The sequence below is a fragment of the Magallana gigas genome, chromosome 9, assembly GCF_963853765.1.
Source record: "Magallana gigas chromosome 9, xbMagGiga1.1, whole genome shotgun sequence".
NCBI lineage: Eukaryota > Metazoa > Mollusca > Bivalvia > Ostreida > Ostreidae > Magallana > Magallana gigas.
In genome coordinates, this window is record NC_088861.1 from 26,694,955 (window position 1) to 26,711,882 (window position 16,928).

General features: G+C 34.0%; 2 protein-coding genes across 2 annotated transcripts in view; both read left to right on the plus strand.

The window, feature by feature from the left end:
• Nucleotides 1–16,928, plus strand: part of LOC105319912 (E3 ubiquitin-protein ligase TRIM71) — a 241,989-nt gene that overhangs the window by 129,675 nt on the left and 95,386 nt on the right. The window lies entirely within an intron of this gene.
• LOC117691546 (E3 ubiquitin-protein ligase TRIM71-like) lies at nucleotides 2,454–6,229 on the plus strand. The gene is made up of 2 exons (XM_066071886.1): nucleotides 2,454–2,583; nucleotides 4,236–6,229. Exon 2 carries the CDS (start codon nucleotides 4,270–4,272, stop codon nucleotides 5,941–5,943), a length of 1,674 nt encoding a protein of 557 aa, XP_065927958.1. The 5' UTR covers nucleotides 2,454–2,583; nucleotides 4,236–4,269; the 3' UTR covers nucleotides 5,944–6,229.

Genomic DNA, 16,928 nt, shown 5'->3' on the forward strand with positions numbered 1-16,928 from the left:
ATATTACGCCAGCCCAACCCCCCCCCCCCCCCCCACCAACGGATTAGAATTTTGAAGATTTGTATGCCTCAAAACCGGAAACCAGAAAAAATATAGTATCTCAATATGTAAACTAGTATCCAATACATCTGTTTTTGAGAACTATATACCTCAAGTGTTTTAAAATTTAAGAGAATTAGAGCATCCTGCATAAATACCATTTCCAACTCCTCATCCTTAAATAGCTTAAAATTTGGATTTAAAGAAGATGGGGGAACAAGATAGCGCAATTACCCATTTGGTTTTGTCATAAAAACAATTTCAAATTTATTTTTTTCCAACCGAATATACTACTTGATGTTATATTACAAGTTTACAAAAGCACATAATCATATTTCAGTTTTTAACAAACGATAGAAAAAACAAATAAATTTATAAGTTTTGGTGTATCGAACCCACAACCTGAAAACCCTAGCTCATAAATGTTACCTTATGTCTGGTGCTCTAACCACTGAGCCATTTCAGTCACAACAAACTCCATTGTTAAATGCTAAATGTAACTTCAACCAGAAATTTACGGACTTGTAGTATTTCTCTAAAACGTTTAATTGTTGGGATACAAAATGATATTTTTAAAGTATCAGGCACGTAGCATCAGGGGGGGGGGGGGGCCTGCCCCCCCCCCCCCACTTTTTCTGGCAGCAACACATTTTTTAAAATTTACAATAAAAAATGGAATTATCATTGAGTTGGCCCCGCGGATTAGGATTTTGAAGATTTTGGGAAACTTAAAATTTTCCTTTATTTTTTTTTTTTATTTTTTTGCTTGTCAAGATTTTTTTGTTGAGTCTGCCCCCCCCCCCCCCCCCACCTCCAACTTTCAAAAACGATGCTACGTGCCTGAGTATAGTGGGTCATCTCTCCATGTTTTTGTCGATTGAAATCGGTTAGATTTCCTTTAAACCTTACATAGACTTTGACAAAAATATGGTGCCCAGACCCACTCTATTCCAGAAAAGGCATTGAAGTTCTAAAAATGACACTATTTGGAGGTTTTGACACGCATACGCCAGTTTAAATCAACCTATTCTTAATATTTAACATACCGGTATGTAAAGGTTATAAATCGATGTTTTGTTAAATATACATTGTCTTCAATACACTGGCGTCGGAAGCAAATTGAAAGTGGGGGGGGGGGAGGCTAGACTAATCCTCAGAAGTATTGCGAAAAAAGTAATTCCCAAATTCATGAAAATCCTAATCCGGGGGGGGGGGGGGGGGTGGGGGGGAGAGTATACCTATACTTCCAAAAGTAAACAAATTTTACTTTCCCTAATTTGTTTTTCCAACATCACGAAATTCCTAATCCGTGGGGGGGGGGGGGGGGGGGGGGGGGGCTAGTTTGCTTCTCGATCCAACTTCTCAATCTTTCAAGGTAAATTTAGGAACAATAAACTCTCCTCCGAGAAAAAAGAAGTGAGGGGGCTGAACCCTCTATCATACTATGTTTCTATTGGTTTGGTATGACTTTGAAAAAAAAGCCCCCCCCCCCGGTTCCGACGCCTATGCAATAATTTAGGAAGAAATTATAAGATTTGTTCATATTTTAATTTATAGTATCTTATCTATCCCTGTATAGGCAGTTTACACGCCAAATTCACCCATCTTTTTTCTTCAAACTTTTGTATTGAGTAATAGGCACATACTTGTACATTCATGATTTGTTCATAAAAAAAGTCAATTAAAGAATATACATGTAGATATTCCTTAGTCAGACACGTGACGATTTCAACGATTAGAGAACATCATATCACTGATTTGAAGTGTTATTATTATGCAATTTTAAAAAAATATTTTTTAATATTAAAATTGTAAAATTCCTATTCGATTTAGATACACTATTTAAAGACGACGAAATATACAACTTTGCACGATGTTAGAAAACAAAATGTCTGACTAGAAACCCTTAACTGCAATTTTAAAAAAATAAAAATTGTAGCCTGAATTCCTATTCGATTTAGATAGACTGATATATAGAGACGACAAAATATTCAACTTTGCAATATTTAGGAAACATAACTAAAAACCCTTGACTGCAAAAAAGACTTCGCCCCTGGACCCCCTAATCATAGATGGGTCTCCATGCAACCGCCCCTATCCCCTTCCCCTGAAAAACTTCCTGCAAGCATACATGAACTGTACTTACATGTACATGATCACAAAACACGCCCAATATCTATAAATCTCTCCCACCTGTGTGGACTCAAGATCGTGGCTAATGAGGTTGCTGTACTTTATGCCAGTAATTTCCCCCTCAATTCCCGACCTTTGAAAATTTTCTGGATCCGCGCCTGGGGACCCCCCCCCCCCGCTCTCTCACATACCTTCTACGTTAAGTTCGTCCCAAAAGTTTTAACTTCTTACACAATAACTTTGTCAATATTCTGAGTCAGTCCCATCACGACCAACAGTTTACAATATAATTTGAACAATGCAGGAAGGAGGCGACATATTGACCTACATATAAAGAAATCACGTGACGATTGTACAAGTAACCAGACCCGGAAGAGAAAATTCCAGAATCGCCATGTTGGGAGTTTGAAGGTTTGTAGTTTGTTAATCATAAATGAATAAGTAAAATGATTATAAAGAAATAATAATGAAGAACATAATCAAAATTGTACAGTGGGCATCGTGGACTTTATTTTAATGTTTTACCATCAGTTACCCACAGGGGCATCGTATCCGCTCTACACTCTATGCCACATATATAATAATACACAAGGGAAGAATCGAAAGTAGGACATGATTTGTAAACAATGTCAAAAAACAACTAACTTCAAAAAAGTTACGCAAATCCTCGCACACAATGTTGCAAATGTCAAAAAATACGTTCACACTCAAATATTCCTAATAAACTTGGTAAAAAGCGTTTTTATCCCATTAAAATCGCTGTCTGCTGCAGAAACCCAATCTCTTCGCCCAAGAAAAGATAACTCTGTGCTTTCTCTCTCTATATGTTCAGTTATGATAGTAGAAATTTCGGCGGTAAACTGTAAAATGTCTGGGGAAATTTTAAATATTTTTTTCTTCTCTAAAATGTCAATGGAAAACTACGTTGGTGTTCACATAAAAAAAAATTATATTATTTTTTTATTCAATAATTAAAATACTCATAATTCATTTATCTGTTTATTGTCTTTGCAACCCATTTTAAAAATCTTCAAAATGAATTGTCGTTGCCTAAGAATTTCAGCATTGTTTTAATTGTCAATATCAAATTACTAGCCTAGTATATTTACGTTTCTACAAAAGATTAAATGATCAGAAATATATTAATTTGTTTTTTAACAATTGCATATTAAATTACGCTAATTAAAGTACATGCCAAATATATCGGAACAAATGTTAACTTATAATGCTAACGGTAGTAACATACGACAAAAATTTCCCTAGACATTTTACAGTTTACAGCCAAAATTTCTACTGTCATTACTGAGCATATGGAGAGAGAACGTACAGAGTTATCTTTTCCTGGGCGAAGAGATTGGGTTTCTGCAGCAGACAGCGGTTTTAATGGAATAAAAACGCTTTTTACCGAGTTTATTAGGAATATTTGAGTGTGAACGTGTTTTTTGACAACATTTGCAACATTGTGTGCGAGGATTTGCGTAATTTTTGTGAAGTAAGTTGTTTTTTGACATTGTTTACAAATCGTGTCCTACTTTCGATTCTTCCCTTGTGTATTATTATATATATGGCATAGAGTGTAGAGCGGATACGATGCCCCTGTGAGTTACCGAACAAACTGTAGACCAGTGACATTGGTGTGGGGGGGGGGCGCACGGACCGACTAAGAAATCCTATAAAAGTTGGAGAATGCGCTGAGCGGATCCTGACGGCCAGAGTGTGTCAGGAATCCCAGGAACCTACCCCTCATAGAAAAACGTAATATAATTTTCAAAAGTAAAATTACCAAAAAGTAGGGCTTTGAAACCCCCTCCCCCAACTTGAAAAATAAAAATCACCCCCACCCCAGGACCTGTGCATGAGATTGGGAGGGACACAACTTGAAACTGGTTAACCCTATAGCTCAGTCAGTAGAGTGTGGGGGGTGGACAGCGGGGGGGGGGGGGGCGATCCTACCTCCCTTCCATGCGAGAACACTTTAGACTACACACACACAAATGACATAGAATTAATAAAAACAAGTTTGCTAATATAACATTCATGTAATTGTTCTTTTATTCTTTCAGAAATCGTCTAAATATCTCATCAAGGTGTCTGACCATGGACCGCCGTACCTGGGCCCAGGATGTGTTACGGTGCCATCTCTGTGAGACCCCGGGCCCCTCTATGTACTGTGACATTTGTCATATACATCTGTGTGTAGCCTGCGTTGGAAAACATCTCTTAGATGAATCCAAAGAACACAAAGTAGTGCCATTTAAGAAGAGGGGACTAAATCCTAAATGTTCCAAACATTCCACACAATTATGTGACCTTCATTGTGAACATTGTGACATTCCTATTTGTGTGGAGTGTGTTTCCTCTAATGAACATCTAGGACACAAGCTAATTGGCATTTTAAAAATACTGGATACCAAGAGAGAAGCCTTAAAAAAAGATCTACAAGAATTAGAAAATACCATTTATCCTAAATACCAAGAGATAGCATCTTACATCCCAGTTCAGAAAGCTGATTTGAATAAAAACTCCAAGAAATTGACAACAGCTCTTGACAAACATGGAGAAGACTTGCACAGAGAAATAGACATTGCCATCAAGAAACTGAAATCTGACGTGGATGAAATGGAATCCAAACACCTGGTTGTCCTTGATAAGCAGGAAAATGAAATAAAGCGCACCATTTCTCAAATCACTCAGGATATTGCTGATCTGAAGAAATTACTCAACTCCAATGATGTCAGCCTTGTCTCTGCCTACAAATCCAGGATTGCTGAATTCAGAAGATTGCCTCCTAAACTCTCAGTTTCCTTACCAAGATTCACTCCTCAGAAAATTAACAAAGAACAGATTTATCAGCAGATTGGTTCTCTGTCAGCGTTATCTATCAAAACAGAAGAACATGGCTACACAATGGATTCTCCTGGTGCTGAGTCCTCTCCCCCGGACAGACCACTCATTGATGTACCACGGGTCATCACAGAAATAAACACAGAGTATGGACAATCTAATGGATTACGCAGTGTGTCCTGTCTGAGTGATGATGAGGTATGGACGAGTGGTTGGGACAACATGATGAGACTCTACAACCTCCACGGTAAACTAGTGAAGTCAATCCAAACCAAGTCAGGGGACAGACCAGTGGACATAGCAGTGGCACAGAGTGGTGAACTAGTTTATACTTATCCCACTGATAGAACTGTGAACATAGTGAAGAATACACAGATACAGACAGTGATCAGACTACAGGGGTGGTATCCTCTCAATGTCTGTAGTACCTCCTCTGGTGACCTCCTGGTTGTCATGCTCCGTGATGATAAGAAACAAGCAAAAGTTGTGCGTTATTCTGGCTCCACAGAGAAACAAACTATTCAATACAATGACAAAGGACAACCTCTCTATTCATCTGATTATAAATACTATAAATACATCAGTGAGAACATGAACCTAGATATCTGTGTAGCTGACTATATAGCCAGTGCAGTAGTGGTGGTCGATCAGGCCGGGAAACTGCGATTTACATACACCGGTCCTCCCTCTACTATAAAGAAACCATTTAATCCAGTCGGCATCACTACAGACAACCAGAGTCGGATCCTGACAGCAGACAAAAACAACCACTGTATCCACATCCTGGATCAAGACGGACAGTTCCTCCGCTACATTGACAACTGTCATTTACAGTATCCATTTGGTTTGTGTTTGGACACCAGAGACAACCTCTTTGTGGCTGAACCGTTAACAGGTAAAGTGAAGAAAATCCAGTATTACATGTAAACAAACTGTGATCATAATATTACATGTCTACAGAGTGAACATCAAATGTCTATGTAAATAAACTGATTGTGTTTAAATGTTGTAAGACATTAACAAACTATCTATGAATATATCAAATCCATGTATTACCAAACTGTTTATATTTTATATGTTATGGTTCATCAAACTGTGGTGACTGTCACAATTCAGAAACTGTGTATTTTTCGTGTAAACAGCATTACCTACTATCTGTATATTTTACATGTAAATAAACTGGTTTTATTTGTAAATAAATGTAAATAATCAGTATTTTGTTAATGTGGTATCTTATATCATAACATTAAAGGCTGTTGACATTTGCAAACATTTCTAATTCTTAGGTATAGATAGTTCTCTAACTATAGTGAAATCAAATATGTGTGCATGTATAATTATAAAATTAATATAGATGTTCAATAGATAGGAGAACTTGACGTAATTCTATAAAGAAATGTTTACATTATCAAGTGCCTTTGGATCAATATTTCAGAATATATAATTATTGACTTCTTGACAGTGATTCAAAAATGTCCACAGATGCTGGAATTTGACATTTAGTACTTTAGATACAAATTTCTTAATATGTAAAAGATCTTGGATACTATATCTGATTGGAAGTTAATTTTACATAGGTCCCCCTTTCTTTTGCAAAGATAGACATAATCATAATCAATGGATGAATAAATCATTCAATTTTTTAAAATCCCACTACTAATTGTGTTTTAATCATTAACCTTCTTATTTTAAAATCAATAGTCATTTACTCCTAAATGGGTTTCAGCGACTCAAGACAGTGAAGTTTGAGGTGTAGCTAAAAAAGGATTCTACAGATATTATATGGCAGATATTGCTTCATCGATTGTGATTCCCTACATTAATAATGGTCATCTACTCCTTTAAAGGTACATGTACCAGTATATTAGTTTGATACTTGGCTAGCAAAGAATTCATTATATTTGATTGTACTACACCTGGTCTATAAATTCACCAGTTTTATTTTATATGTATGAGTTATACCCCTTTGTTCAATTAATCTCTTAATATTGAGGAGGCTGGATGGTCAACAAGTTAACCATCAGATCTGCATAAAATTTAAGATATGATTTGTTTAAGTATAAGCTATTATTTAAGAAGCTATAATTAGGAAGAAAAACTTATTTTTTACATTTTTAATTTAGTAAGGAAAAAAATCCATACATTTTACGTTTTTAAATTTGGGTATCTTCCTATATTTTTATATATACATGTAAAGCTTCTCTTGTAAAGGAGATCAATACAGTATACTCAATAACCATGGCCACGACTATCGAACCCTCTTAATATAACAAGCACACTCAACTGAAATCAAATTTGGTAGGCTCGCACAAAATTGCTGTGGTAAGAAGTCAATTCAGCCTACAGAGTTATGGACCTTTGATATCAGGAACAAGAGTGAAAGTGAAAACGCAGTGGCGGGGGCGAGTACCATACTAGAGCGAAAGCGGAAATAAAATAAAAGTTCAGCATTTACATCTGTTTCTAGAGATTTTTCCCATGGGGATCCAAAGGATAGTTTTTTCCAGGAAAGGTCCAAAGTCTATTTTTTGTAATTGTAGTATAAATTTAATAAGTTTTAATTTCCCAAAAAGTGAGGGGGGGGGGATGGAACTCCAAACCACACATTATTATTGATATTTTAAAGTTAAGGTTATTCCGAAAACTAAATTTCATGGAAAATGCATGCATTACACACATACTGAAAATACACATACTTTAAAAAGAATGACTAAGAACAGATTCTGAATTAATCTCTCTCTCTCTCTCTCTCTCTCTCTCTCTCTCTCTCTATCTCTCTCTCTCTCTCTCTCTCTCTCTCTCTCTCTCTCTCTCTCTCTCTCTCTCTCTCTCCATTTCACATGTTAGTTTTAGCACTTCTATTAAAGAGTAAAAAAAATTATGTAAAGGTCTAGCTATGCACAGTCACTAATTTTCTTAAAGTTTATATTTCATACCTAGGTTAAAAACTCTATTGAAAGACACTAAAAGTTGGTTTCTTAAGGTAACTGTTGTCATGGTAACTGAGGTTAAAGATGGAAAAATAGCAAAACATACCTACTTTGAAGCCATATTAGAAGGTTTTGCCCAATAATATCAACTATCAAACACACAAAACAACATTTATTCCTATTTTAATTTTTTTTTTCATAGAAGAAAATTGATGGAGAAACCAATACTTTTTAAATACAACCACGGCAGCCGTTAAAAAATTATTTTTTTACACGTTTTAATATAAGCAAAATAGAGAAACTAATGAATTTTTACATACCTATTAGTGACCATGCAATATACGTTTTATTTATATATGAAAATTGGAAATTTGAAGATGATTTTGATCTGCTGTATTTTCCCGATTTTACAGATTTTTGGCAATTGTTTTTACTGGAAGTTGCATAGATAAGCCTTATTTTTCTTTATATACCACACAAAGCTTTGTTCTGCAACATAGATCTAAGTGTTGTTGCTATGAAATGTAAAGTTGCATGGAAAAAGCTATCAGCAAATTTCAGATTTTATTCTAGTTGCTTCAAAGGTCAGGTCATATACTTGATTTTTCCTCACCAAATGATATCAAATATTTATATTAATATATGTGAATAATACCTATTCAAAATTGCCTCGAAACAAGAGAATTAACACTATTTTTCTGCTTGTTGCCATAGCAACGGTTCTTAATATTGATTTATAAATTCTTAATTTCACAATCATAATAGTGTGCACAAAAATGTAAGATTTGTATTTTAAATTCAAATGAAATGAAGAAATCATAATTTGAAATTTTTGTTTAGTTACCATGGAAATACTTATAAAACATGCGTTTATAAAATATGTGGGTTTTTTTCTATTGAAAAATGACAAACTTCTTCATAATACATTCTACCCTGGAAACCCCAAAATGTTGCCATCACTCACAATGGCATAAAAATAAGCATAAAATGCCATTTTAAATCTTTACCCTCTGTTACCATGGCAACGGGAACACATAACATCAAAGAAATTGTGTTAGTTTTTTATTCAAACTGAAAAGTATGAAGAAAATCCGTGACTATGTGTGGCTGCCAAATTTTTATTGCGCAGATCTAGAAACTTTTCCAGGGGGTAGTAGGGGAGGGGGGGGGGGGGTCCAAGAGATTCCGATAATTTTATTAATTGTCGGAGGTGGGATCCCCCTCTCCCAACCCGATTCCCTCTAGATCCGCGTATGAATATACTGAATACTGTACCACCTTCCCACATACATGTATATATATAGTGAAGACTTGTAGCTTCAAGGAAACACAACCATGAATTTTTCAAATTTTTTTTTTGCAAGCTTATTTACCCTTGTACTTGGAGAAGTGGTTGTCACGTCATTTAGGAATTTACAAGTTGTATGATAAGTATGTATGAATTGTGGGTAAAATGGAGAGTTCCCTCAATTTAATACAAAAAAATAAAAGCAAACAAAACAAAATCGAAACAGGCGTTTTCTTGAAGTAAATCTACATGTACGTTAGTTTAAACAACTTATCAAAAGAGGGAGTGCATCATCCCATGTGCACGAGGAATATCATGGTTTTTTTTTTTTTAAATAATTAAGATCTATTTCTGAGTGTATAGCTATGTAGAACATTCATTACCAGTATTCATGTGCACATTGCATTCTTATGACTTTTCTCGCTAGTATTCATATACTTTTTCCTTTGTTCGCGACCATTTTCGGATTGCGGAAAATTCATAATCCATTCGATCTTTTGTTTACAAGAAACTCTCTCTCTCTCTCTCTCTCTCTCTCTCTCTCTCTCTCTCTGTATGACAATTTATTTACAATTACAGCTCAACAATTAAGAGAGCTCGATGGTCGTTGCCATTTTTAGACGGGTTTTCTCTCCTTTAGAAGAAGAGCTCTATATAAAAGGGGTGATATATATTATTTTTTTTCTTTGCTGAGTAATAGCTTAATTATAGCTTAACAAATCTTATCTTAAATTCATAGGTAGATCTGATGGTGAACCTGTTGACCAACTAGCCTTTTTAAACGATTACATGTTTACTTATACTAACTTCTTTATATAAAAAAAGATTAAGTTAACAATAAGCGGTTCTAAACCTTTGATGTCGTCAGCAGCTGCGTATATTTATGTACATTCAGCAATCCACTGAGGCTAGTGAATCAGTCCTTGGTTTGCTAGTGATGACAGTGGCGTTCGTAGTCACACATTTGACCCTATAAGTGTATACGACAAACCAACGATAAAATGTAACTATATAAAAATATGAAAATAAATAAGTAAAATAAAATAAAAATGAAAAAAAATTGATAAAAATAATGACGATATAAGTATAACGGGGGTCCTTGGGTATAAATATACCGGTATTCTGTAATATAAATTTGCAATACATACATTATTGCTGGTCAATATTAATTGGCACATAGCTTTTTAGGTTAATAATTTATTAAAATAAAGTTATAAATATTCATAAATGTACAATCATGCAATTGTACATTTGAATTATATAATTTAAAATATACCGACTATAACAGAAGTTTGAAAGCCCCCTACCTTCCTGCCCTCCCCTCTGACTTGCTTTAAATTTGATAAGTTGCAGTTGTTTTTTAAACCCAAAATGTAGAGTAAATTTCAATAAAAAAAGAAGAAGATTTTCTCAGAACATAGGGTCATGGAAAAAAAGGGGAAAAAATCGCAATTCTTGACATAAAAATGTTTCTGATATAAAAAAAAAAATTACTTAGTTTTTTTGTTATCATATTTTGACGTTTGATGATAGTTTAATTTCTCTATTATAAAAAGATGTCATACCGATATTGTGATATTTTTGTTATAAAGATATTAAATTGATTGATATATACCTTCAATTTGTACAAAATTAAAATAAAACGACATTCGATCTATATTTAAAGGTTCAAGATATCAGATAAATTTAAAAAAAGTCTTCATATTATAAAATAGATTAGCATTTGTTCTTAAAATTACCAAACAATAATGATAACAATAAGTTACATATTAAAAGATTAATTAACTACATGTAATACATTCAGATTTCGTTTGGGTAGAAATTTAAAGAAGGATAACTCTGACCATGCTCACCGAACAGGAGTTATCGAAACTTGACATGGCGGACGGGGAATTAAAAACTCCCTTGTCGACAACGCCAACCGAAGATTTTAACCCACTGGCGGAAGATCCAGACAATTTCATCAGGTAGATTAGCTTATTGTAACTTAGATATTTTGCATAATCAAAATAATCGTGCTGAAACAATGCATCCGACCTGCATTAATGCTGCAAGCAAGCAGTGTCGTGAACGTCGTACATGTTATCTTGGACGACTAGGTGATACAAACATTGTATCACTGAGTCTTAGAATACACAAAATAAACACTTAGCTATCTGTTGGAAATTATTTACATTTGAAAGAGCTGTAAGACAGTGTTTCAAAAAGTGATTTTGTGTAAATGGGTTCAAGGTTAGTGTTGATAAAAAAAAGAGATGTTGCATTATTTAAACAGTGTTAAAAATGAATTATTTTGTGTTTTTCTATGGTTATGACAGGTTATTGCCATGTTTATGAAGTGTGAAGTGAAATTTAATTTTGTCAGTTTTATTTTTTTTTCTCAGTGGACATTCTCCTCAAAGACAAGGTCATCATGATGCAGATTGTAGTGGAAGTGAAGAAGAGAGTGATTACCAATGTAATTCTATGGAAGAAATGGCAACAGGAAACTTGTATGGTGTCACCCCACCAACTTATATGCGTGGAGTAAAAAGAGACAAGAAAAAACACCAGACAAACATTCAAAAATCATCCTATAAACAATTCACAGAACTGAAGAAGGCCTCCAAGAAGTCACATCGAAATGCGGTTATAAAAGAAAGGTATGCAAATGACCCTTTATTTTGCAAACTTGAACATATAGACCCTGACGAAAATTTAGACAAAAATTTTACAGACTTTTTTTAAAGAAATAATCCTTCCAACTTAAATCATGCATAAAGAAGTATGCCAAATTTTGCAGTAGTGAATTATATTGAGCTGTGCATAGCATTTTTAACCCAATAAATTCAATCATTGGAAGTTTTGTGGAATTTGCCGTTTTGTGGTAGGCTATTGAGAAGAATTTTTTGTTGTTGAAGGATCTGGAAATAGCTGCCGACTTTAAAGGCCGAACATTTTTACCGGGTGGTAAATCTCAGGTGAGGGCGGGGCTTAATTATTAGAGGTGTGAAAGCCTCCAGGGCTTGCAGTCTACCTGTGGTCGTGAACGCTGCTAATCGCTATACACAGGAAGCAACTTAATACACAGGAAATAAAGAATTAGTCAGAATTGGTCTTAGTTTAAGGTAGTCCATCCATAACTATCATATTTCATATCTAATAGATTGCAAGTTTGATCACTAAAATCTTAGTGTGATTTTAAGGAGTTTATTAAATAATAAAGTTTCACCTTTGAAATCTTTAAAAAAAAAAAATTTTAATAAATTAATCATATGCTGAAGTTAACACTGAAGTCTATGGAAAAATGCATTTTTAAATATATTTATTTACTACAAGTAATTTTCTCACATTTCTCTTGGTAAAAGTTGCAAAAGCTTTCTCAGTCTTCTAATATGCTAAATTAATTCATAATTTACCATACATATTTTCAGAAAATGATTTTTTTAAGTTTTATAAAGGGCAGGCAACTCTTTAAAAAAGTTTTAAGTGCAAAAAGTTTATTTAATTGACTACATACATACACCCAAGTTTAGTTTATGTCAGCCTCATAATAGCTTTAAAATTTGTATTTGATGTAGTATAGATCAATAAAAATTGTTAAATTCACCTTAGTTATGGATGGACTACCTTAAATATCTTATTGTTCTAATGACCATACTAGTTAATTTTAACAATTATAATAGTATAAGAAAACCATACGATCAGTATGAATGTGGAATGTAAAGACAGCCATTATACGTCGACAATTAATGGAGTTCGTTTTCCATGCAGTGACGTTTACTTGCACCAACTTCTTACCAGTAAATATAGCTTTAGTAGCATATTGTACGTTTGTTGTAAAAAGAAATTTTTTTATGTTTTCGAGCTGTCCATGCATTTTCGTGGAATTTATTAAGTCACACACATTCAACATAATTCAAATATATATTGTGCGTATTTTCAATCACTGAATAATTATTTTTCATAATCAATTTTAATACTGGTAAATGTTTAAAAGCAATTTTCAATTCCCCCCTTTAATACATGACGGAAGATATCAAAGATAAAGTTGTTAATTGCTAGTAAACAGAAATCCGCGGACCTTGCAGGATCCCGCTCGGACGATCACGTCAATCAAACTGGGTGCTATTGTTTCAAACTTGATTGACAAGCGGCATCATTTTGAAGTTTGTACAGGTAAAAAAGGGGGCGTTTGTAAAATGTTCGGCCTTTAACATTGCAATGACCACAGTTTTTAGCTTAACTTAAAACAAATAATGTTGTGATGGTAAGTATGTGATTGTGTCTCTAGCTTGAAGCAGTGAAGTCTAGGCCATCTTCTCCACACTTTGTAACAGAAAGTGACATCATTTAATCAAATCTTGTGACAGAACCAGTTAATGGTAAAGGATTGTATTATTGGGATTGCATATATTTTTTACGACAAGTATCATCTGAAGGTGAATTTGCACTTTCTTTGAGTAAAAAAAAAACACAAAATATTTCATTTTTCTTTAAGGTCCACTTCTTGACCAATGACCCAGGATATCTGATGTTCGTCCCGTTCATCGACCCTCATCTTGCAGCTGTTAAATGTGACTTGTGGACGAGAAGACTTAAGGGCCTCAATACAAAATCTTGGTACACTCAAAGAGGACGGCTACCTACTGATGGTGTGTTGTTGTTGGGGGGGGGGGGGGGGGGGGCAGGGAAACATGAAGGAATCCCCCTGCTGGTTCGGTCAAGTTGTCAAAGTGGACCCCACTGCTGAAACTGCTATCGCATTGTCTCACATACAGGTACCATTTATACCCTCTACTCAGACTCTTATGTAAAATATTCAGGTACCACTATCATAATGTTATGTACAGTTAGATTATCCTATAAAATTAATGTAAAAATTTACAAGCTGGAATAATTTAAACTAATTATGAAAAGAAATAGTATGAATGTAAATATTGCAAAAATTTTCACATGTAAATGATTGGCCTGTTATAATAGACACATTTTTGCACCATGAAAATTAAATGTCTTTTTTATGTTTTGATTAAGAGAGCTTGATGAATATGGGCATTTTTAGACTATATTTATCTCCTTTAAAAGAAGAGCTCTGTATTAAGATATACAGAAATATTTTTATTTAAAGTAAAATATTTAAAATACTTTTTTACTATTGAGTAAATACTGTATAGCAGGTTAAAATCGCGGTCAGAAAAGATCGCAATTTTTTCATTTAGCCTCTAATCGCGGTAGCTTGAATTCGCAGAAAACAAAAATTTGTAAAACATAAAATTCAAACCCGATCATGATTATCTGTATATGGTACATGTATATTAACTCGCAATGGTCTTGGATTCATTTTCAAAATATATATTTTGTTGAAAAACAATACTATTACAGTGATATCTAATGAAATGCTGGTTTGTGTAGTACCCGTTCATAATTATTGTTAGGTTAATATAACAGTTTCTTTAAGTGCACCCCACTTCTTTAATGGAAAGATTGCTTCTGTCAGTTGAGTTTCACACCTTTTTTACGTGGTAGACACTCATGAGAACCTTGTATAAACACTATGAGCCCCCAAATCACTGAAATTTACCGAGAACGCTGGGCAGACATAATTACGGTAGTCACGCATTACGGCATGTAGCTTGGGTACCTGTTAAGGTAGCAAGGGACAGTTTCGAATAAAGTACCCGTCAATATTTTTGGAAAATTGAGAGTTGCTGCACTTGAAGGCTTATGAGTGTTGCTAGAATTCATGAAATGATTTTTAATGATTATCATTAGTTAGAGGGGTGTCTCTTGTTGAAATTGATATGCGATATGTAGGCCCCTTATCTTAGGTACATGAGAATCAGAAGTAAAATGCGAAACCTGCGGCTATGACTGTTGTGCTGACTTTACACAGTGAAATTTGCAAGTTACAGATGGGAGGTAAAATAACACGAAAAGTAGGTGGATGGGACATTGTAAACTATACACCGGTAAGTTTCTGACATGTGATAGTGCAACATGCATGCGGTACGGAAGGTCAACCTTCTGCAGGGAATTAGCTGGGGGAGGTCTAAAAAGCTGAAAAATCATGAAAAATTAGCAAAATATGAAAGGGTCAAAATCTCATAAAAACCAGTATGTAGAGAATTTTACAGGTTTTGATTAGTAATTTTCTTCAGAAATTGGTGATTGGCCCTATAAAAAGTGAATTAAAGGTATTTGTGCTGAATGGGAACTGAGGAAATTCTAGTTATAGAGTTCCGAAGACATGCATCCCTTGGCTACAATGAATTGTTTAAAAAAAACTGTCCCCTGCCACCTTCAAGACTACATGGTATTTTCATATTTCTCCTTTAAGTGAAATTTTGAGTGGATTTTGTACCATAAGTAATACATTTTGTGAAAATGGATGATTTTCTTTGCTATGGATGTCATGACATGATTTATTAGCTAAAATATTCAAGGGGAGTAACTCCCTCTTAAATGTGTAGAATGACCACCACTAGAGTAAATTGGCTTTGAGAGTATGTATTTTCTATCCTGATGACAATTGATAGGCTTAAGTTAATTACTGAGATAAGAATAAATACTTTAAAACAGTTTTTATCAATTAAATCATTAAATTTATGAATTTGCAGCCATTTTGCTGTCTGATTTTATGAAATAACATTAATCCACCTGACTTATATCACCCAATTTTTTTAAAACAGCATATTTTTATTTCAAATGAACTTTACATATAGACAAATGCAGTTATCAAAGTATACAATATGTCAAAAAACTCAAGTTTTTGCTCCTTCCTATCAAAAAATGGTATTTTTGATGTATTTACAGAATTGAAAAAGCCACCCCCTCTTTCCAATGGACTCCATTATCATTACATGTAGGATATGTAAATGTACATTTGACCTTGAAATAACATCTGCTATGATAATAACTCTTGAAATGAACAAAAAACAACATATTTTTACCCTTTTATTGTATATATGCATCAAAAATGTAGAAAAACATGTAAAATTTGAACATTTTTCATGGAATTCTCATCCGTCCCCAGGTACCCGGGTGTGTTTGAATTTCATTTTAATTAAACGCACACATCATATTGTAGGTCTCACTAATTTAGCAAAGTTAAAAGGAGACTAGAAACCAGAATATATAAGATATCCACTAAATATGATTATAGGCTTAGTTTTTCATGAAAACAAGAATTCACATGTAGGGCGACATGACTTTTTGTGAATAAAAATGCTACAAATCATCCATTTACCAAAAAAGATCAATTTTAAATATCAGTGATGGTTGTTTTCAAATATGTGTAAGAAATGACTCAAAGAAACTGCCACAAGTTTCATAATATTAGGTTAAAGTGTTCAAACTAATGCTTCTTGTGAAAATCAAAAGATAGGGGGAGGGTATACATGTAAAGGGATTTCTAAGTGATGTGATGCTTTTATCATGATAATATCAAGCAGATGTATGTAGTATTGAATAAGGTTTCTTATTTAAGGAAGTTGAACAACAGTTGACCTCTAAAAGATTAGGTAAAGATGCTTTATTTATGGAGAGCCCTGTGAATCTGTGTTAAATAGAGGAAAGTGGAAATGGTGGGTTCACTTAAATGGCCATATTTTTCTTAAACCTCAATGGAATTGGCAAAATGTGGTGTACTTTTTTTCAGAATAGCATAAGCTTTTTAATTTTAAGACAAGATGACTTTTCAGAGAATGTTAGTGTAT